Source organism: Leucopleurus acutus, assembly GCF_964270905.1.
Source record: "Leucopleurus acutus genome assembly, chromosome: 7".
Classification (NCBI taxonomy): Eukaryota; Metazoa; Chordata; class Mammalia; order Artiodactyla; family Delphinidae; genus Leucopleurus; species Leucopleurus acutus.
The window spans coordinates 88,337,723-88,361,457 of NC_139150.1; the positions used below are offsets into that span (position 1 = coordinate 88,337,723).

At 37.8% G+C, this 23,735-nt stretch overlaps 1 protein-coding gene across 1 annotated transcript in view; it reads right to left on the reverse strand.

Moving 5' to 3' along the window:
* Positions 1 to 23,735, reverse strand: part of ZNF169 (zinc finger protein 169) — a gene marked incomplete at its 3' end in the record, with an annotated part of 49,984 nt that overhangs the window by 20,240 nt on the left and 6,009 nt on the right. Inside the window, exon 2 of the mRNA XM_082842355.1 lies at positions 16,848 to 16,935. Within this exon, the coding sequence (XP_082698481.1) occupies positions 16,848 to 16,880 (33 nt within the window). The 5' untranslated portion in view covers positions 16,881 to 16,935. The remainder of the gene's footprint in view (positions 1 to 16,847; positions 16,936 to 23,735) is intronic.

The following is a 23,735-nucleotide window of genomic DNA, read 5'->3' on the forward strand; positions in this document are numbered from 1 at the left end:
GTAGGTCTTGAAATCAGGTAGAGTGTTTCCTCCCCCTTTATTCTTCACTTTAAAGATATCTTACCTATTCTAAGGCATGTGCCTTTCCATATAAATTTTAGAATAATCTCATCTATATCTACCAAAAAACCCTGCTGGAATTTTGACAAGATTTGCATTAAACCTGTATATCAATTTAGGAAGAAATGACATCTTTACCATGTTGACTCTTCAAATCTATGAACATGAGATGTCTCTCCATTTACTGAGATGTTCTTTGATGTTTTTCATCAGCATGTTGTGGTTTTCAGCATACAAATCCTAAGTAGGTTTTGTTTAAAAACTGATCCCTAAAAATTCCTTCATTTTTCTTTTTTTTAGTGATTTTAATGGTATTATATTTTTAGTTCAGTTAAAAATGATATAGATTTTGTTCATTGCTATGATATAGAAATAAATTGTATGCTTATCTTGAATCCTGCAACATGGCTGAACTCACTTATTAACTTTAGGAGTTTTTCTTCTCCTAGATTCCTTAAGATTTCCTATATAGACAATCATGGTATTTGCATATAGGGACAGATTTATTTCTTTCCTTATAATCTATATGTATTTTATTTCCTGTCTTGCCTTACTATAGAATTTCTAGCACAAAAGTGAATAAGAGTGGTGGGGGCTTCCCTGGTGGTGCAGTGGTTGAGAGTCTGCCTGCCGATGCAGGGGACACGGGTTCGTGCCCCGGTCCGGGAAGATCCCACATGCCGCGGAGTGGCTGGGCCCGTGAGCCATGGCCGCTGAGCCTGCGCGTCCGGAGCCTGTGCTCCTCAACGGGAGAGGCCACAACAGTGAGAGGCCCGTGTACCGCAGAAAAAAAAAAAAGAGTGGTGGGAGCAGACATCCTTTCCTTGTTCTTCATATGGGGAGGAAAACATAATGTCTCAAAGCATTAAGAATACTGTTCCACAAAGATACCACACCACACCCATTAGGATAGCTATTACCAAAGAAACAGAAAAAAACAGGTTTTGGGAGGGAGTGAAGAAACTGGAACCTTTGTGCACTGTTGTGGAAAAAGTAAAATGGTATGGTTTCTGTGGAAAAGAGTTCAGCAGCTCCTCAAAAAGTTAAACATACAATTTACCATATGATCCAGCAATTTTAATCCTCAGTATATATACCCCAAAGAATCAAAAGCAAGGACTCAGATACTCATACACCAATGCCCATAACAGCATTATGCACAATAGCTCAAAGGTGGCAACAACCCAAATGTCCATCAACAGATAAATAGATAAGAAAATGTAGTACATATATACAAAAAACTGTACATTATTCAGCCTTAAAAAGGAAGGAAATTCTGATACATGCTACATCAGAGATTAGCCTTGAAAACATTATGCTAAGTGAAATAAGCCAGTCACAAAGGACAAATATTGTTTGATTCCACTTATAGCAGGTACCTGGAATAGGCAAATTCATAGAGACAAAGTGAAATAGAGGTTACCAGGAGCTGGGGGGGAGTGGAGAATGGGGAGTTATTATATAATGGATAGAGTTTCAGTCTAGGAAGATGAAAAAGTTTTGGAAATGAAGAAAAGTGATGACTGCACAATGGTGTGAATGAACTTAATGCCAATGAACTGGACATTTTAAAATGGTGAAAATTTTGTTATGTATATTTTATATTTTAAAAAAAAAGAATTATGCTACTTATAGATGTTTTTGTAGATGTCCCTAATCAAGTAGAGGAGTTCCCCTGTTTCTATTGTTCTAAGGTGTTTTTTTCCCCCACAAATGGTTATTGAATTCTGCCAAATACTTGTACTGAATAAACTGATATTAATATAATCATGTGGTCTTTCTTCTTTAGCCTGTTAATATGGGGGATTACACTGATTGAGTTTCAAATATGAAACCAGTCTTGTGTCCCTGGAATAAATCACACTTGATAATGGTGTACAGTTATTTTTATATATTGTTGAATTCAATCTGCTAATAATTTAAGGATTTTCATGTCTATATTCATGAGAGGGGTTGAACTGTAGTTTTGATTTTTCCTATTATCCTTGTCTGGTTTTATTACCAGCGTAATATCCAAAAAGTGAATTAGAAAGTGTTCCCTCCTATTTTCTGAAACAAAAATCATGTAGCATTGGTGTTTAAGTCTCCTGTAAAAATTTGGCAGAATTCCACAGTAAAATCACCTGGGCCTATAAATTTCTTTTGTGGAGTTTTTAAATTATAAATTGGATTTTCCTAATAGGTATAGCCCTGTTCAAATTATCTACTCCATATTGGTCAAGTTAAAGTACAACAGTTTGTTTTTCAAGGAAACCAGTCCTGTTTCATCTAAGTTGTCAAATTTATGGGTGGATATTCTGTTGATGGCTACAGAGTATGTAGTAATACCCCTTGTTTCATTCCTGATACTGGTAATTTGTGTCTACCCTTTTTTTCTTAGTCTTGCTAAAGTTTAGTCAATTGTATTGTTTTCAAAGAATCAGCTATTTCACTGATTTTCTCTATTCTTTTTATTTTCAATTTCATTGATTTTTGCCTTTATCACTATTATTTCCTTCCATTTTGTTCTTCTGAGTTTACTTTGCTCTTATTTTTCTAGGTTCTTGAGGCAGAAGCCTGGATTATTGACTTGAGACTTCCTGTTTTCTAACATATACATTTAGTGCTACAGGTTTTTCTCTCAAGACTGCTTTAACTGCATCCCACATACTTTGATATCTCATAGTTTCCTTTTCATTCACTTTCATGCAGGTTTTTTAATTTCCCTTGAGATGTCATTTTTGATGCCCAGATTATTTAGCAGTGTGTTATTTTCTAAGTGCTTAGAGATTTTTCTGTTAACTTTCTCTTATTGATGTCAAGTTTGATTCCATTGTGGTCAGACTACATACTTTGCATGATTTAAATTTTTTTAATTCACTAAGGTAAACAATTTTTTTTGTTTCATGTGTTGTTTTGTGGCCCAGAATACATCTATCTTCATACAGTCATCCCTCAGTATCCACAGAGGACTGGTTCCAGAACCCCGCTTCAGATACCAAAATCCACAGATGCTCAAGTCCTGTATATTAAATGGCATGGTATTTGTATATAACCTCATACATCCTCCTGTATACTTTAAGTCATCTCTAGATTACTTATAATGCCTAATACAATGTAATGCCATGTAAATAGTTGTAAATATAATGTAAATGCTATGTAAATAGTTGCTGGCACACAGCAAATTCAAATTTTGCTTTTTGGAACTTTCAGGAAAAATTTTTTTTTTTAATTTTTGATCTGCAGTTGGTTGAATCTGCAGATGTGGAACCCATGGATATGGAGGGCTGACTGTAAGAATATGCATTTTGCTATCGTTAGGTGGAATGTTCTGTAAATGTTGATTAGATTCTGTTGGTTGATGGCGTTGTTGAGCTCCTACTGATTTGGGGTCTAATTATTCTATGTAACATTGAGAGAAGGGTGTTGAAGTCTCTAATTGTTGATTTGTCTTTCTCCTTTCAGTTTTCTCTTCATATCTTTTGAAGCTCAGTTATTTGATGCATACACATTAAGGATCCTATCTTGCTGATGAATTGACCAATTTATCACCCTCTGTATCTGGTAATTTTCTTTTAAGTCTATCTTACCTGATATTAATATAGCCACTCTTGCTTTCCTTTGATTAATGTCTGCATGATGTATCTCTTTTTTATGATTCCTCTTCATTTGTGAAAAATATTTTCATTTCATACAGGATTTGGCGTTTACAATTCTTTTACTTCAGTGCCTGAAAAACATCACACCACTTTCCATCTAGCCTCTCATTTCTGATGAGAAATTCACTACCATTCTAATAGTTTTCTTCCTCTGTAAGAAATGTGTTATTTTTTTTAGCTGATTTCAAGATGTTTTCTTCATTTTTAGTGTTCAGGAGTTTCATTATAATGTATCCTGGTGTGGATTTCAGTGGGCTTATCATGTTTGGGATACACTCAGCTTTTTGAATCTGTAGGTTTACATCTCTTGCCAAATTTAGGAACTTTTCAGCAATTAATTATTCTAATACTTTTTCAACCCTGCCCTTCTTTGCTTCTTCTTCCAGAACTGCAGTAACACAAATGTTAGATATTTTGTTATACTCTCACAATTCTTGAGACTCTGTTCGTCTTTTTCCCCGTATATTTTCTTCCTGTTGCACAGATTGGGTAATTTCTATTATTCCATCTTATAGTCCAATAATTTCTCTGTTAACTCCAATCTGCTCTTAAGCCCATCTTCTGAACTTTTTCTTTCAGGTACATATTTCTCAGTTCTGAAATTTCCATATGCTTATTCATTACATCTTCTATTTCTTTGCAGAGGCTTTCTAATTTTTCATTTTTCTCAAGTGTGTTCTTTTAGTTCTGGATATCCAGTTGTCCAAGCACCACTTGTATAGACCGTTCTTTTTCAATTGAATAGTTTTGGCATCCTTGTCAAAAATCAATTGATCATATGTAAGAGGAATATTTTTCTGGGCTCTCAGTTCTATTCCACTGATCTATATGTTTATACTTATGGCAGTATAACACTGTTTTGCCGCTGTTTGTAGCTTGGAGCTAAGTATTGAAATCAAGCAAAGTGAGTCCTCCAACTTTCTTTTCCTTTTTCAAGATTGTTTTGACTATTCAGGGTCCTATGAGATTCCAAATGAATTTTAGGATAGGTTCTTCTATTTATGTAAAACATGAATGGTACTTTGATAGGGACTGTATTGAATCCATAGATCACTTTGGATATTACTGTCATCTTAGCAATATTGTCCTCCAATCCATAGCATGGGAAGTCTTTCCATTCATTTAGGTCTCCTTTAATTTCAGCAATGTTTTGCACTTTTCAGTGAACAAGGCTTTTGCCTGCTTGGTTTATTACTGAATATTTTATTATTTTTGATGCTATTGTAAGTGGGATTTTAAAAAATATTTGCTGTTTGAATAGTTCTTTGAAAACGTACATAAATACAACTGACTTTTGTGTGTTGATTTTGTGTCCTGAAACTTCGCTGAATTCATTTTTAGCTCTAACAATTTTTTTGTGGATTCTAGGGTTGTATAGATTTGAGATAATGTCTGGAGGAAAGAAATAATTTTACTTCTGTTTGAATGTGGATGCTGTTTCTTTTTCTGCCTAATTATTCTGGCTAAAACTGCCAGTACTATGTTGAACAGAAGTGGCAAAAGCTGACATCCTTATCTTGTACTGTTTTTCAGGGAAAAGCTTTCAGTCTTTCACCATAAAGAACAACATTAGTGTGGATTTTTCATATAAGGCCTTTATCACGTTGAAGAAGTTTTCATCTATTCCTAGTTTACTGAATGTTTTTACCATGAAAGGGTACTGAATTTTGTCAAGTGCTTTTTCATCATCAATTGAAATGATCATGCAGTTTTTATCCTTCATTCTCTGAATGAAGTATATTATAGGATTTTAATATTTTGAAACATCATTGTAAATCTCACTTGGTCATGAGTTACAGCATTTTGGTGAGGATTTTTGACCCTATATTCATAAGGGATATTAGCCTGTAGTTTTCTTTTCTTCTAGTGTCTTTGTCTGAGACCTCTGTAGTCAGAGCAACGTGTCACAGAATGAGACAGAAAGTGTCCTCTCCAGTATTTTGGAATAGTTTGAGAAAGATTTGTGTTAACTCTTCTTTATATATTTAGTAGAATTAACAAGTGAAGCCATCTCATTGTGAGCTTTTCTCTGTTGGGAGGTTTTTTTAATGACTGCTCCAATATCCTCACTAGTTACAGATCTATCCATAATTTCTATTCTTTCCTGAGTCAGTTGAGATAAACTGTGCATGTCTCAAAATTTGTCCATTTCACCTTGGGTAGCAAATTTGTTGGCATACAGCTGTTAATAGTATTCCCTTATAATCCTCTATATTTTTAAAAAATTGATAATAAAGTTTCCAATTTCATTTCTGATTTTAGTAACTTGAGTCTTTTTTGGTTAGTCAATTTAGATAAAGGTTTGTCAATTTTGTTAATCTTTTTAAGGAACCAACTTTAGGTTTTGTTGATTTCTCTTATCATTTTTCTATTCTCTATTTTGTCTTTGCTCTTTTATTATTTCCTGCCTTCTGCTAGCTTGAGTTTAGTTGGTGCTTCTTTTTCTAGTTACATAGGTTATACAGTTAGGTTATTAATTTGAGTTTTCCCTTAATACATGCATTTACAGCTATAAATTTCCCTCTAAGCACTGTTTTCACCATATTCCATAAGTTTTGGTATGTCATGTTTTCATTTCCATGTCTCCTAAAGTATTTTCTACTTTGTGATTTTTCTTCTTGACACATTAGTTGTTTAAGAGTGTCCTACTTAGTTTCCACATATTTGTGAATTTTCCAAAGTTCTGTTATTCATTTCTAGTTTCATTCCATTGTGAACAGAAAAGTTACTTTGTAAGATTTCAATCATTTCAAACTGAAGACTTACCTGTGGCCTAACATATGGTCTATCCTGGAGAACATTCCATGTGCGCTTGAGTGGAATATATATTTTGCTGTTGTTGGGTGGTGTGTTCTGTACATATGTTAGGTGAAACTGATTTACAAGTTCTATATTGCAGTATAGAAAGCTGAGTATTGAAGTCACCAACCATTATTGCAGACCTATTTTTCTCTCAATTCTGTCCATTTTTACTCCATATATTTTCGGACTATATTGCTAGGTTATGTTTATATTTATAATTGCTATATATTATTTCTGTAGTGAATCTTTTATAAATATGTCTTTCTTCATTTTATTATCTTTTCCTAATTTAAAATCTGTTTTGTCTCATGATACAGCCATCCCAACTCTCTTTTGATTACTATTTGTATGAAATATATTTTTCCATCCTTTTACTTTCAACCTCTTTATGTCCATATTATCTAAAGTGAGTCTCTTGTAGGCAGTATATGTATAGATCTTGGGTTTTTTTTTTAATCCAAACTGCTAACCTAGGCCTTTTGATTGGGGAGTTTATTCAATTTATATTTAATGTGATTACTGAAAAGGAAGGATTTACTTTTGCCATTTAGCCTTTTGTTTTCTGTGTATATCTTTTGTTCCCCAGTTCCTCCATTACTGCCTTTTAAAATATTTATTGATTTTTTCTTGTATTTTTTTCACTTTTATCATTTCTTTCATTTTCTGTATATTTTTAAGTATTTTCTTAGTGGTTACCATGTTAACATGTTAAGCTTGTAAAAATCTACTAACTTAGTTTCAATAGTATACAAACACTCTGCTCCTATACTTTTCCATCCCTCTCCCCTTATTTTGTAATTGTCCAAGATTACATCTTTATACAGTGTATGCCCATTAACATAGATGTATATTTTTTGTGTTTGCCTGAAATCATACAGAAAAAGCAGAAGTTATAAACCAAACAAAAAGCACAATAATACTGGCTTTTATACAAGCCTCTGTACTAGTGTTCACTTTTCTTTCTTATGGTTTAGAGTTACTATCTAGTGTCCTTTTCAAATCAGCTTGAACGTTTTGGTTTGGTTTGGTTTGGTTTTGGGGTTTTTGTAGAGCAGATCTACTGTTAATGAGCTCTCTCAGATTTTATCTGGTAACATCTTAATTTCTCCCTCATTCTTCAAGAATAATTTGCCAGATATAGAATTCTTAGTTGACAGTTTTTCTTCTAAGACTTAAAGTGTGTTATGTCTCTGACTGGTGGCCTCCATGGTTTCTGGTGAGAAATTGGCTGTTAATCTATCTGAGGGTCCCTTGTAGGTAACAAACAACTTCTCACTTGCTGCTTTCAAAATTCTGTCTTTGGGTTTTGACAATTTGGTGTGGATCTTTTTGAGTTTATCCTACTTGGAGTCTGTTGAGTGTCAGGGATATATAGATTTGTTCTTTTATCAAATTTGGGAAGTTTCTGGATATTATTTCTTGAAATTTTCTCTCTCCCCTTTCCTTCTGCACTTCCCATTATGTGTATGTAAGTAAACCTGATGGTGTCACACAGGTTTTTCAAGCTAATCTTTTCTTTCTGTTCCTCACAATGGGTAACCTCAGTTGAAATATTTCCAAGTGTACAGATTTAATTTTACCTGTTTAAATATGCTGTTGAACCCCTTTAATGAATTTTTCCCTTCAGTTATTGTACTTTGCAGCTCCAAGATTCCTATATGGTTCCCTTCTATAATTTCTCTTTATTGATAATCTCTATTGGTTCAAACATTGTTGACATATTTGTTGACCTAGTTCCTTTCGTTCCATGTCCATGGTTTTCTTTAGCTCTTTATGCATATTTAAGATAGTTGATTTAAAGTCTTTGTGCTGGGGCTTCCTCATGGATAGTTGGTAGGCAGGCAGTTTAAAATGCCACAGTACTCTCCTGCCACAAACTAAGGAGCTTCTTTCTTCACCAAATCTTCCAGTTTTGACTAGATTCCAAAGTTTTACAAAAGTTAATTCTGACAGTTTCTGGCAGCCCATTAGTTGCTTTTGAGCAGGTACGATCATGGATTTCCCTTACTCTGTCATTTTTCATATCACAAAGTTTTTTTGTTAATTGTATGATTCCATTTATATGAAATATCCACAACAGTTAAAACCACAGAGACACAAGAGGGTTAGTGGTTGTCCGTATCTGGGAAGAGGAGCAAATAGGGAGTGATTGCTTAATGATAAAAATGCTGGAACTAGATAGAGGTGATGGTTGCACAACACTGTGAATGTACTAAATGCCACTGAATTGTACATATTAAAACGGCTAACTGGGCTTCCCTGGTGGTGCAGTGGTTGAGAGTCCACCTGCTGATGCAGGGGACATGGGTTCGTGCCCCCGTCCAGGAAGATCCCACATGCCGTGGAGCGGCTGGGCTCGTGAGCCATGGCCGCTGAGCCTGCACGTCCGGAGCCTCTGCTCCGCAACGGGAGAGGCCACAACAGTGAGAGGCCTGCATAATGCAAACAAAAACAAAAACAAAACAAAACAAAAAAAAACGGCTAACTTTATGTTATGTGAATTTCACATCAACAAAAAATTTTAAAGTCACTTTTGAGGAGATGTGTTTCCAAGGGCACTTTCCACATCCTAGTAGATGGCCCAGACTAATACTTTCAACAAATTGGAAAGAGATTATTCACAGGGCTCTCATGATCTTACATACACTGAATATCATCAGAATCTTCCTCATGTTCCTTACACTTCCTGGTGTCAACACTCTGATGTGGAGTCAGGCTCCATATGGGCTTAGCACATTGAAGCTTCCTACATGTCACTTGTATCTATGGCCTTTCTCCCTCTATCAGTCTTCTTGACACTGAACAAATCCAGAGTTTCACATTCACTGTATTTAAGGGTTCTCTCCACCCCTGTGAATTTTTACTTGTGTACTCTCTGATGCTTGTGAATTTTGACTAAAGGTTTTTCCACACTCATAACATTTGTGGGGTGCTATGGACTAAACTGTGTCCTCTCAAAATTCATGTTGACCCCTTATTCTCAATGTGTCTATATGTGGAGATATGGCATGCAAGGGATAAGTTTAAATGAGGTCAGAAAGGTAGGGCCCTGATAGGGTTGGTACTTTATAAGACGAGACCAGAGCTTACTCTCTTTCTGATGCTGCTGTGTGAGCACACAGCAAGAAGGCAGCAGTATGAAAGCCAGGAAGAGAGCCCTCACCAGGAACCAAATCAGCCAGTACCCTAATTTTAACTTCCCAGCTTTGAAAACTGTGAGAAATAAATTTCTGTTGTTTAAGTCACCAGTCGATGGTATTTTGTTATGGCAGCCCTAGCAGACTAATACAGATTTTGGTACTGACAGTGGGGTGCTGCCGTAACAAATTCCTAAAACTGTGGACATGGCTTTGAAACTGTATGATGGGTAGAGATTGGAAGAATTTTGTGGTGCATGCTAGAAAAATCTGAGATTGACATGAAGGTACTGTTGGTAGAAATACAAACATTAAAGGTGATTTTTATGAGGGCTCAGAAAGAGAAGAGCTGAAAAGAAAAGTTCCACCTTCTTAGAGAATACATAAATAATCATGAAAAAAATGACGGCAGAAATATAGATGTTAAAGGACATTTGGTGATGTCTCAGATGGAAATGAGGAACAGGTTACTGGAAACTGGAGTAAAGGTGATCCTTGCTATAAAGTGGCAAAGAACTCGAGTGAACTGTGTTCTGGTGTTCTATGGAAGGTTGAACTTGTGAGTAATGAGACTGGATATTTAACCGATATTTCAAAGCAGTGTTAAGGAGTGGCTTGGTTCCTCCTGACTACTTATGGTAAAATGTAAAAGAAGAGAGATGAAGTGAAGAAGGAATTGTTAAGTAAAAATGAACCCATACTGAAGACTGGAAAATTCTTAACTTATCTACATTGTAAAAAAAGAGAGAGAAAACTTGTTCTGAGGAGAACACTGAGGGCATGTCTGAACAATTTGATAAGGTAATTAGTATGGGTGTGAACCATGAATTTAATCAGCCATCTCAGCAGAAGCCAGGAAGAGATGGACATATACCCACAAAAACACTGCAGCTGGCACTAAAGTAGGCACAGAAAATGGGATGAAACAGGAAGAGTGTGAATATGCATTATCCTTCAAGGAAAGAGAGGCTATTCGTAAGTTGTCAGGGCTGCTAATCCCACCACAGGCCCAGAGGGCAAGGCTGCCACTCCTTGCTTACAGCAGGGCCCTCTCAGAAAGCCACAGAGGCAGGGTCACCCCTCTGGGCCAAAGGGGTACTGCCAATCCAGTGGGCCTGGAGAGTAGAACATCAAACCAGAGGGTTATTCTCCAGCCTTAGGATCTAATACAATTTACCTTGCCAGGTTTGGACTTATTTAGAATCCTTCACCCTATCTTCCTTCTGATTTCTCCCTTTTAGAATGGGAATGTGTATCCTACTCCTGTCCATCATTTTATTTTGCAAGTACATAACTTGCCTGGTTTCACAGGTTCACAACTGGAGAGGAATTTTACCTTAGGGAAATGGTACCTTTACTCATGTCTCACCTGTATCTGATTTAGATATTTAGATGAGACTTTGGGCTTTAAAGTTGATACTGGTATGAGTTAAGATCTAGGGGGCTGTTAAGATGAAATACTGTATGTTCATATCAGAAGGGCATGAATTTTGAAGGGCCAGGTGTGGAATGCCATGGAGTGAATGATGTCCCACAAAATTATGTTGAAGCCTTAACCCCAATTTGATTGTATTTAGAGATGGGGCCTCTAAGGAAGTATTGAGGCTAAGTGAGGTCATAAGGGTGGGGCCCTGATCCAATAGGAATGGTGCCTCATAAGAGGAAGAGATACCAGAACTCTGTCTCTGCCATATGAACACACAGCAAGAAGCCAGCCATCTACAAGCCAGGAATAATCCTCACCAGGAACTGAATTGGCTGCACCTGGATCTTACATTTTCCAGCCCCCAGAACTGTGATAAAATAAAATTTCTGTTGTTTAGGTCACCTAGTGTGTGATACTCTTTTATGGCAGCCCTAGCAGTGTAATACAGAGAGTTTCTCTCCAGTATAAACTTCCTGATGCTGAATAAGATTTGCAATTTGACAAAAGGCTTTCCCACACTTATCACATCCATAGAGTTTCTCACCAGTGGGGATTCTGTGGTGGTAATGATGGTAGAAGCTCTGGCTGAAGCACTCCCTATAGTACTACATTTGTATGGCTTTTTTCCCATGCTGTAACTTCTTTGGTGCTGGCCAAGTTGTGAGTTCAAACAGAAGCCCCTCCCACATTTATCACATCTGTAGGGCTTCTCTCTGAAGTAGATTCTTTGGTGTTGGGTTAGATATAAGCTATAGATAAAAGATTTCCCACACACCTTACACTCATAGGGCTTCTCCCTATGAGTTTGTAAGTTTGCCTATGTGGAACAAGGTATGAGTTCTAACTAAAGGCTATCTATCTCACACTTAACAGATTTTTAAGTTTCTCTCCCAAATGGATGCTCTGGTGCTGAAAGAGATTTGAGATGGATTTAAATCCTTTCTTGTCCTACACTGTTACATCCATAGGGTTTCTCTCCAGTGTGAAATCTCTAATGCTGAAGATTAGAATTTTGACTGAAGCTTTTCAAATATTCAGTATACTTGTAATGTTTCTCTCCAGTATGAATCCTCTGATAGTAAGTTTTGAGCTTTCAATGAAGCATTTACTTCCATTATCACACACATAGGGTTTCTCAACAAAATGAATTTTCTGATGTTGCCCGAGTTCATAATTGAATCTGAAGCCTCTGCCATAAATGACACAATTGTGGGTTCTTCTTCCTGAAGTATCACTCTCTGTGTAGGAAAGTCTGAGTTTAGACTGACATTGCTCCTACACTCATGAAATCCCTTGGTTCTTGTTCCTGCAGAATTTGGGGAGGCATGGTCACTTGCCAGAAATACAAGAGAATTCCTCAGGGAGGGTCTTGAAGGAATCTAACCTGAGCCAATGTTACAAGCTTTCCCCAAACCAGGCTCCCAAGGACCATGCCTCAAGACCATCCCCAGTACCAAGAAGGAACCATTATCTGAGATTTCTTCTCTCACAAAATAAGATGATTTATCTCCATCTTTATTGCAGAATTGCCTGTTTTGATTTAGGTTGTATACATGAATTTTCTCCTATTCAACATTAGTCCACTGAAGGCAGAGCCTATGATGTTTCTGTCCTGAAGTTCTTTCTGATTAGGCAAAGGAGATCTTGCTTTTGGGCGCAATGTGCCTGATACCAAAGTAATTCAGATAAAGTCCAGAGTGGCTCATCAGCCAATTGGCGAGCTAGCACTGTGGCCACATGTAGCTGCCTCTATCCCAGTCTAAGAAAGCAAGCAGGTGATGGCTCTGGGGTGTTCATTCCAGTCACTTCCCAACTGCTAATCCTTGTAACCTCATCAGCAAATCACAGACCATGAGCTTCCCCAACAAGGAACAGAAAGTCAAGTGAGAGAGAGAATATGGGGGCCCAATCAGCAATACTCTGTCTTCCTCTCAGTCCCTCTGGGGACACTGCATGGGTCTCCAAGTTGGATGTCAGAGGTGGGGCTAGCACAGAGACCCTAGCCCCAGAAGTGGTGGAGGGCACTGCTAGAGGGCTGGCAAGGGAGAACTACCCAGGTTAGCCTCCCATAAGCTTTGATATGTTGTATTTCCATCATCACTCTGTTCTAATTTCTCTTACAATTTCTTCTTTGATGTAAGGATTAGTAAACAGTGTGTTGTTTAATTTCCAATATTTTAAATTTATATTATTGTTGACTTCTAATACAATTCTCTTGAGTCATAGAATATACTTTGTATTCTTTAAATCTTTTTAAATTTATTAAGACTTCCTTTATAGACCCCTCATGTAGTCTGTCTTGGTGAGCACACCAAATGTACTTGAAAAGAATGTGTATTCTACAGTTGTAGGGTGCAGTGTTCTATAATTATCAACCAGGATAACACAGTTGCTAGTTTTCTTCAGATCATCTATGTCTTTACTAATTTTTTACCTAGTTGTTCTATCAATTACTCAAAAGCGGGCCTTTTTCTCCCTTTAATTCTGACAATTATTTTGAAGCTTTGTTATTTTGAACAGTTATATACACACATAACTCTTATGTCCTCCTGATGAAGTGACTCCTTTATCATTCCGAAATGGTCTTCTTTCCCTCTGTCTTGAAGTTGATTTTATCTGATAGCTGATAGTGAGTGCTATGTTTTCCTTTCCTCATTGGGCATAGTTAATGTAGACACTTTAAAGTCCTTGTCTGATAATTTCATCCACAGGGTGAATTATGGTATGTAAACTATATATCAGAAAAAATTAAAATTTAAAAGGTGAGTAAGATTCAGAATAGTTGAGGAAAAAGCAGAGGGCTAAGAATCAAGATGAGGCATGTAGGGAGGAAGGGAACACAGATGCCATGAGCAGGAGAGGGAGAAAGCCTATGATATGGGTAGGGTAAAACATCTGGCAGGAGGGAAAGGTAAGCTAGTGGTAGAACAGAGAGCAGAGGTGTTAGAGCATCTTGTGGATGGTTTTGAAAGCAGACAAAAGAACACAGATACTCTACTATAGAGTTGTAGCTCATATGATTTAAAACACTCATGTCTCTTCACTTGGCCATATTTTGTGGTAAGTCCAAAATTCATTTCATGAACAAAATTTCCTACAGAAATAGGTTCTCAAACATTGAGAACAGGTTAAATTTCCAATGACTGAGAAACAGTGGGATGGAATAGTGAAAATCTGTGAATAATTTTAACCTGTAGAGTCATTGATTTCAATATGAATGTTTGTGGTTTCTTCACTTTAAAGGTATGACAGTGGGGTAGTCACTAGTTTTAATACACTACAATTTTATCATTAAAATCAGATGCACACAGACCAAAAATATTAATTAAATTCAAGTGATAGGAATAATTGAAATGTCTATCAATAGATAAATGAATAAACAAAATGTCTCATAGCCATACAATGGAATACTATTCAACCTTAAAGCAGAATGAAATATTACTGATTTGGGCTACAATGTGGATGAATCTTGAAAATATTACGCTAAGTGAAAGAAAACAGACACAAAAGACCACATATTATATGAGTCCAATTATTTGAAACATCCAGAACAACCAAATCTATAAAAATAGATTAGTGGTTGTAAAGAGCTGGGGGAGGGGAGAATGGGGAGTGACTCCTAATGCGTGCAGGGTTTCTTTGGGGTGGGGGTGGGTCTGAAAACATTATGGAATTAGATAGTGGTGAATGTTGCACAACTTTGTGAATATATTAAAATCTACTGAATTGTACTCTTTAAAAGGGCAAATTTTATTGGAAATGAATTATATGTCAATGAAAACTTTTCAAAATATTTAATTCCAGTGATTGGTAAACCCCTAAAAAAGCTGGAAGTCTTATAAGAATGGAGGCTGTGCTACAGGTAACACTGTAAACCATCAAAGGCTCCTGCACACAGCAGACATTCAAAAAAATTTTTTTGAGATTAAATAAAAGAGTGCTAATTTCCTACTAGTTAATAGCCTCTAGGTACAACCCCCTTCTATGTCACAACTCTAATGCATATTCCAATTTCTCCTCTCAGGTAAAAGCCCTTAGGAAAAAATGCCTAAATGTCATGATGTATATATAGGTCAGAAAATTCTATATAATTCAGAACTGACACATAACAAAGTACCTGAAAATGCAATTTAAAGAACCCTAAAATATATAATTTCTATGCCTCAAATAACAAACATAAAAACAAACAAACCCCTTTGTTCTTTTGTACTTTCAAAGTAAGTTAAGATTGGGTCCATTTATGAAACAGCTATGTTATAAGTGTCTTACATTTGCAGGTACGGAAACTTCATCTTAAAAAACAAACCTACTCAGATGCTCATGCCCTGGAATCAATTTTTCATGAATGAATAAAAGAAAAAATGTATACTGAGAAATGTTGGTCATAGATAGGATAAGGTTCAGGGTGTGCTAAGGATCCCACAGGAAGTGGCAGAATAGGGACAGGAAAAGTAATGTTCCATTTTGGCCAAGAATGCTTCTCTATTAACATCAGAAATGGTAAAGTGAAACATACAAAAGAAAAGCCCCCCACCCCCACCCCGGGAACATTCTGAATTGCATGCACTACATAAAACATTTTCTCTCAAAGGTATAAAAGATTTGACAACTGAGGGACATACGACCCTCAACGATATCTGATAACATCAAAACCAATCATTTTTAACTGATACAGTAACAGACAAATATCCACTATATGAGCTCAGTATTAAGATCAAGTTCAGATCTTACAAAAAAATTCTACACTTGTCATATTTTTAGGACAGGCAAAGCAAAACTTAATTAGCCCAACTGACACTATTTTTGATAATTGATATAATCATCATAAGCATCCCACCTGGCATCTGTTTAGGTGGTCAGTAAATGTTAACTCCATTTGATTACGTCATGTTCACAATATGCCTAGTCTCAGGGATTAGAAAATCTTCCCTTCAGGACATACATTCATTCGATTACCATTTATGGCAAATTCCTTCTCAGAATCCTTCAAAACCGAACTTGTTCCAGGCTCAAGTCCACACTCCTCAGCCTGGCTTTCAGAATTCTGGCTGAACTACTTCCATCCAGGCTCAGAGGGGGTGAAAGCAAAGCCTTCAGGGGCAAGGCAAGTAATGAATGAATCAGGCACCTCAGCCATGGGGTTAAGGGGCACAAGGGGGTGTGACTACACCATGGAGACGCCATTTGGCTCCAGCTACTTGTCATACACACCAGGAGTGTGGACTCAGGACTTAGGTGTAATCTTCCAGTTTTTAAGTGTGGAAAATATAAAGCATGGGGTCAGCAAACTAAATCTACCCACGAATCACCAGCAGACAGCAGATCAGCATCCTCACCTCTAAACAGAGAAAAATGATGTGACGAAAGGCCACTGACTGCTCCAAGCTTCCCATATGATGAGGGACAGTCTGCAGGTCACCTGCTCTCTGAGACGTGCTAGGCTTCCAGCCACATTCCCACAAGAATGCATTCCCTCAGCTCTTCAACTTGCCAAATCTGTCAGGGGCAGCTCAGGCAGCTTCTTCCTTGAAAGCCTTCCTTCACTTTTTTAGGCCTTGGGAGTCACTGGGCACATAAGCATGATTGTGTTTTAACTGTGTTGATAACACTTTACTACTTGATGAATGCATAGGTCATGAATGGAGCAGAGGAGTCTGAGAAAAGGCTCCAGGTAAGATGAACCACACCTCCAAGATCAGGGCTAGGTACCAACAAGGCAGCTCCAAGACAAGAAAAGGCAATGGGTCCATCCTGCAAGAGCTAGGAAGAAATTTCAGGACTTACCTCATCCCTGGTTGTCAGGAGCCCTGGGGCCATATTCTTGGTCTGCTGAGTGCTCTTCCTAGACAAGAGTCAAGTTGCAGAGGCAGAGCTGGGGAAAGAGAAGAGAAGTGAGGGGGTGCTTGGGAGAAGTACCCTTCTATCCAGCCTCCAAGTTCAGCATAGGCAAGAAGGAGGTAAGGAAGGCAGGTTGCAGAGGGCATCAGAGCCATCCATTCTTAACCAGTGTCCTGTAAGTAAGGCTCCCAGAGCTGGGCCAGCAGCAGGTTTAGTCCCAATCTCCAGCTGGGAAATGAAGTCCACAGCCCCAGCAGCTGGATGAGACTCTATTAAGTCACTGTGTGGACTCTATTAAGAGGAAAGGGCCTCATAGTGCCCACAGATAAGCATTCACATTGAGAAATAAAGTGACCTATCATAGTGAAAATAGAAGCTCCCCATCCACATCAGCCCTGAGGCCAAAGGACAAGGCCTAGGAAATTCAAAACAGAAAGACCACTACAGCTCAGGACAGAATGTAGATTTGGGGGACAGGGAGACTTGAAGCACGGAAGAAGCCATAACCTGGCTGCACCTTCCCCTTCACATATATACCTAAGATTTGAAATGTGACTTGAAATTTAAGAATGGGCAGTCATAAAATACCTTAGGTCTTCAACAAGTCAATTTCATGACAAATTTTTTTTTTTTTTTTTTTTTGTGGTATGCGGGCCTCTCACTGTTGTGGCCTCTCCCGTTGCGGAGCACAGGCTCCGGACACGCAGGCTCAGTGGCCATGGCCCACGGGCCCAGCCGCTCCGCGGCATGTGGGATCTTCCCAGACCGGGGCACGAACCCGTGTCCCCTGCATCGGCAGGCGGACTCTCAACCACTGCACCACCAGGGAAGCCCCCATGACAAAATTTTTAAGAGGAGAGATTGTCCTTAATGCAAATCCACTTAAGAGATAAACCATTCTTCAGATGTCATCTATTAGCCTTGACTGACTAGTCTGCACAAATGAACTGAAGAACATTCTGGGGACTATGAAGGCCAATTCAAATGAACTGGGTATTAGATGATGTTAGATAATTATTGTGAATATTGTTAGGTAGGATCATGATATTCTGGATATAGAGAAAAACAAGTCACAATTAGAAATGATGCTGAAGTACTGAGGGCGAACTGACATAATTTGCAATTTTTAAAAAATATGAAGGTTTCAACAAGTTAATAGCATAAAAAGAGGGAGGTCTTATGGAATAAAAGGAAGACTTAAGTGACACAGCAATCAAATACAATGTGTGGACCTTGTTATATGAACACTGATAAGATATTAGATGACATTAAAGAATCAGTATTAATTTTGTTAGGATTAGGCTAAAAATGGGCTGTGCTGATACTCTCTGCAAATAATTGTGGCTATATAATAAAAAGTGCAAAATCTACAACTAACATCGTATTTAATGCTGAGAAACTAGATGCTATCCACTAAGATCAAAAACAAGGCAAGAATGTCACCTTTCACCACTCCTATTCAACACCATGCTGGAATTCCAAGCTAATGTAAGACGATAAGAAAGGGAAATAAAAGGTATACTGATTGGGAAGGAAGAAATAAAACTGTCTTTGTCCGCAGATGACCTGATTGTCTATGCAGAAAATCCCAAAGAATCAACAAGAAATTTCGAGAGCAAGTGATATATCAAAGCTGCAGGATACAAGGTAAAAATCAGCTGCTTTCCTATACCAGCCATGAACAGATGGATTTTGAAATCAACAACATTAGCAACCAGAAAAATGAAATACTTAGGTATAAATCTTTTTAAATTTTTCATATAAGATCTATATGAGGAAAACTACAAAACTCTGCTGAAAAAAAATCAAAGATCTAATAAAATGGATAGTCCATATTATGGATAGGGAGACCTGATATTGTTAAGATGTCAGTTCTTCCCAACTTGATCTATACATTCAATCCATTAAAATCCCAGCAAGTTACTTTGAAGATATCAACAAGCTGGTTCTAAAGTTTATACAGAAAGGCAAGGGCCCAGAAGAGCCAACATAATACTGAAGAACAACAAAGTCAGAAGACTGACGTGACCAGATTTTGCAACTTACTATAAAGCTACAGGAATTAAGAAAGTGTGGTATTGGCAAAAAATAAATTTAAAAAATAGACAAATGGATCAATGGAACAGAATAGAGAGCATAGAAATAGACTCACATAAAGTCAACTGAGCAAGGAAAATTTAATGGAGAAAGGACTATGTTTTCAATAAATGGCAGTACTGGAACAATTGAACATCCACATACACAGACCTTATACCTTCCACAAAAATTAACTCAAAATGGATAGTAGGGACTTCCCTCGTGGAGCAGTGGTTAAGAATCCTCCTGCCAATGCAGGAGACACAGGTTTGAGCCCTGGTCTAGGAAGATCCCACATGCTGCGGAGCAACTAAGCCCGTGCGCCACAACTACTGAGTCTGCGCTCCAGAGCCTGCAAGCCACAACTACTGAGCCTGCGTGCCACAACTACTGAAACCTGTGTGCCTAGAGCCTGTGCTCCAGAACAAGAGAAGCCACTACCATAAGAAGCCTGCATACTGCAACGAAGACCCAACACAGCCATTAATTAATTAATTAATTGATTGATTTTTAAAAAATGGATAGCAGAGCTAAAGGTAAAATATGAAACTATAAAACTCCTAGAAAATAACATGGGAGAAAATTTAGGTGACCAGGGACTTGGCAGTGTCTCTTCAGATATAACACCAAAAATACAACCAATGAAAGAAAAATATTGATAAGGTGGATTCTGTTAGGATTAAAAGACTTCTGTTCCGCAAAAGATACTGGCAAGAAAATAAAAAGTCAAGTCATAGACTGGAAAAAATACATGAAGGAAAAAAATGACAGAGTGGAAAAGAAAACAATCATAATCACAGTTAAAAAAAACTTGATACACCTCTCAGTAAATGAAAAAGCAAACTAACAGTAAAGAAGAAAAACAGAAGGTTTAAAAAATACTATCAGGCAGTATTGATCAAATTGACATTTATAGAATGCTAAACCCTGCAAGTGTAAAAGGGGCACAAAGAATATTAACCAAGGAAAATGAAATTCCAAGGCATATAAAACAAGTCACCAATTTCAAAGGACTGAAACTTAAAAAGAGTATGTTCTTTGCCCAAGATGGAATTAAAGTAGGAATCAGTAAAGCAACGCTGGTCTAAAGGAGATACAGATGAAAGAAAAAATTCCATGGGACATTTAGAAATACTTTTAACTGAATGATTCTAATAAATACAACATATCGAAACATATGACAACTAACCAAATTTGTGATATAGATCTATTACAGGTTTATTGTGTCCCCTATGAAATTCATATGTGAATTCATAACCTCCAGTGCCTTAGAATGTGATTGTATTTTTAGATAGGTCTTCAAAGAGGTAATTAGGTTAAAATGGCATTATTAGGGTGGGCCCTAATCCAATATAACTGGTGTCCTTATAAGAGGAAATTTGAACACAGACAGGTCCAGAGGGAAGCCCATGTAAACAGGGAGAAGACAGCCAGCTACAAGCCAAAGAAGGGCCTCAGAAGAAACCAACACTGCCAACACCTTGATCTTTAACTTCTAGCCTCCAGAATTGAGAGAAAATCAATCTCTGTCATTTAAGCCACCCAGTCTGTGGTGCATTATTATGGCAATTCTAGCAATAAACACAGCAGCTAAGGCAGTTCTTAAAGGGAAACTTATAGCTTTAAATGAATACACCAGAAAAGTTTTAATTTAAAGCAACAACTCCAGCTCCCACCTTAAGACGCTAGGAAATGAAAAGGAAAAAAAAATAGAAAATAATAAAGAGGAAAAAATATCAATGAAATATAAATGAAACTCCAAAGAAAATTAAAAAGCCAAAGGTTGATTATTTGCAAATATTAAAATTGCTAAACCCCAGGCCTGAAACTATAAAACTCCTAGAAGGAAACATAAGGGAGAAGCTTCATGACATTGGAATAGGCAATAATTTCTTGGATATAACACGAAAAGCACAAGCAACAAAAGCAAAAATAAACAAATGAGACTACATTAAACTTAAAAACTTCTGTGCAGCAAGGGGAACAAACAACAAAGTGAAAAGGCAATTTATGGAATGAGAGAAAATCGATGCAAACCATGTATCAGATAAAGGGTTAATATCCCGAATATATAAAGAACTCCAGCTCACTAACAAAAAACATATATCCAGATTAAAAAGTGGACTAAGGACTTAAATAAACAGCATATGGCCAACAGCATATGAAAAGACACTAAGCATTACAAATTATCAGGGAAATACAAATCAATACCACAATGAGATAGCACCTCTACCCATTAAAATGGCCATTATTTAAAAAAACAACACACACACACAGACAAAATAACAAGTTTTGGCAAGGATGTGGAGAAACTGAAACCCTAGTGCACTGTATAGACACTGTGGAAAACACTATGAAGGTTCTTTGACTTGAATGGAATTGAATAAGAAATCAGTAACAATAAATTATCTAAAAAAATCCCAAATAGCTGGAAATTAATTAGAGATTGGGCAGAAAAAAACTGGACTATCAAACATAGAAAACTCTCTTGATGATTTCCATTCTAAAGGAGAACACAGAGAGGAAGTAATAACTGAAGGAGGAAATGATAAGCCTTCTCTGCTCAAAACCCTGCAGTGGGTCCCAATGACCACACAAAAAGGTCCACACCTATTATCTTGGCACCCACGCTCTACCCCAATAATAGCCTAACCCTCTTTTCTACTTGAGTTTCCATCAGTCCTCCTACAAACCTTTCCAGGCAGAAAGGACAAACCCTCATATCCTCACAGTTGGGTGCCAATCAGTGACCCATGAGGAGCAGACAAGGTGCCCGTCCCTCAAAGCACCATCTCAAAACCAGTGGGACAAACAGGATATACCATGCAAGCCCTGGAGTCCTCACGTATAAGGTGCTCTGGGGCTAAAGGGAACAATAGGAGTAATTCTGCCAGAGAACATTCAGAAATCTTTGCACTGGAGAAACATCTGAGCTACTTAGATAACAAGAGTGAATTTGTGAAGCATAAAGGCATGAAGGAAGAGATTGGTTCAAGATGGCAGCGTAGAAGGACATGCTCTTGCTCCCTCTTGTGAGAGCACTGGAATCACAACTAACTGCTGAACATTCATTGACAGGAAGACACTGGGACTCACCAAAAAAGATACCCCACATCCAAAGACAAGGAGAAGCCACAATGAGACGGTAGGAGAGGCGCAATCACAAAAAAATCAAATCCCATAACTGCTGGGTGGGTAACTCACAAACTGGAGAACACTTATGCCACAGAAGTCCACCCACTGGAGTGAAGGTTCTGAGCCCCAAGTCAGGTTTCCCAAGCTGGGGGTCCAGCAACGGGAGGAGGAATTCCTAGAGAATCAGACTTTGAAGGCTAGCGGGATTTGATTGCAGGACTTCGACAAGGCTGGGGGAAACAGAAACTCCACTCTTACAGGGCACACACAAAGCAGTGTGCTCATTGGGACCCAGGGGAAGGAGCAGTGACCCCATAGGAGAATGAACCAGGCCTACCTGCTAGTGTTAGAGGGCCTCCTGCAGAGGCAGGCAGTGGCTGTGTCTCACCATGAGGACAAGGACACTGGCAGCAGAAGTTCTCGGAAGTACTGCTTGGCATGAGCCCTCCCAGAGTCCGCCATTAGCCCCACCAAAGAGCCCAGGTAGGCTCCAGTGTTGGGTTGACTCAGGCCAAACAACCAACAGGGAGGGAACCCAGACCCACCCATCAGCAGACAAGTGGATTAAAGTTTTACTGAGCTCTACCCACCAGAGCAACAGCCAGCTCTACCCACCACCAGTCCCTCCCATCAGGAAACCTTCACAAGCCTCTTAGATAGCCTCATCCACCAGAGGGCAGACAGCAGAAGCAAGAAGAACTACAATCCTGCAGCCTGTGGAACAAAAACCATATTCACAGAAAGACAGACAAGATGAAAAGGCAGAGGGCTATGTACCAGATGAAGGAACAAGATAAATCCCCAGAAAAACAACTGAATGAAGTGGAGATAGGCAACCATCCAGAAAAAGAATTCAGAATAATGAGAGTGAAGATTTAATTAATATTTATAGGACATTCCATCCAAAAACTGCAGATTACACTTTCTTCTCAAGTGCACACGAAACATTCTCCAGGACAGATCACATCTTGGGTCACAAATCACACCTCAGTAAATTTAAGAAAACTGAAATCATATCAAGTATCTTTTCTGACCACAACACTATGAGATTAGAAATCAATTACAGGGAAAAAAACGTAAAAAACACAAATACATGGAGGCTAAACAATACGTTACAAAATAACCAAGAGATCACTGAAGAAATCAAAGAGGAAATCAAAAAATACCTATAGACAAATGACAATGAAAACACGATGATCCAAAACCTATGGGATGTAGCAAAAGCAGTTCTAAGAGGTAAGTTTTTAGTGATACAAGCCTACCTCAAGAAACAAGAAAAATCTCAACAAACGTTCTAACCTTACACCTAAAGGAACTAGAGAAAGAACAAACAAATCCCAAAGTTAGTAGAAGGAAAGAAATCATAAAGGTCAGAGCAGAAATAAATAGAAACAAAGAAAACAATAGCAAAGATCAATAAAACTAAAAGCTGGTTCTTTGAGAAGAGAAACAAAATTGATAAACCATTGGCCAGACTCTTCAAGAAAAAGAGGGAGACGACTCAAATCAATAAAATTAGAAAAGAAAAAGGAGAAGTTACAACAGACACCACAGAAATACAAAGCATCCTAAGAGACTACTACAAGCAACTCTCTGCCAGTGAAATAGACAACCCGGAAGAAA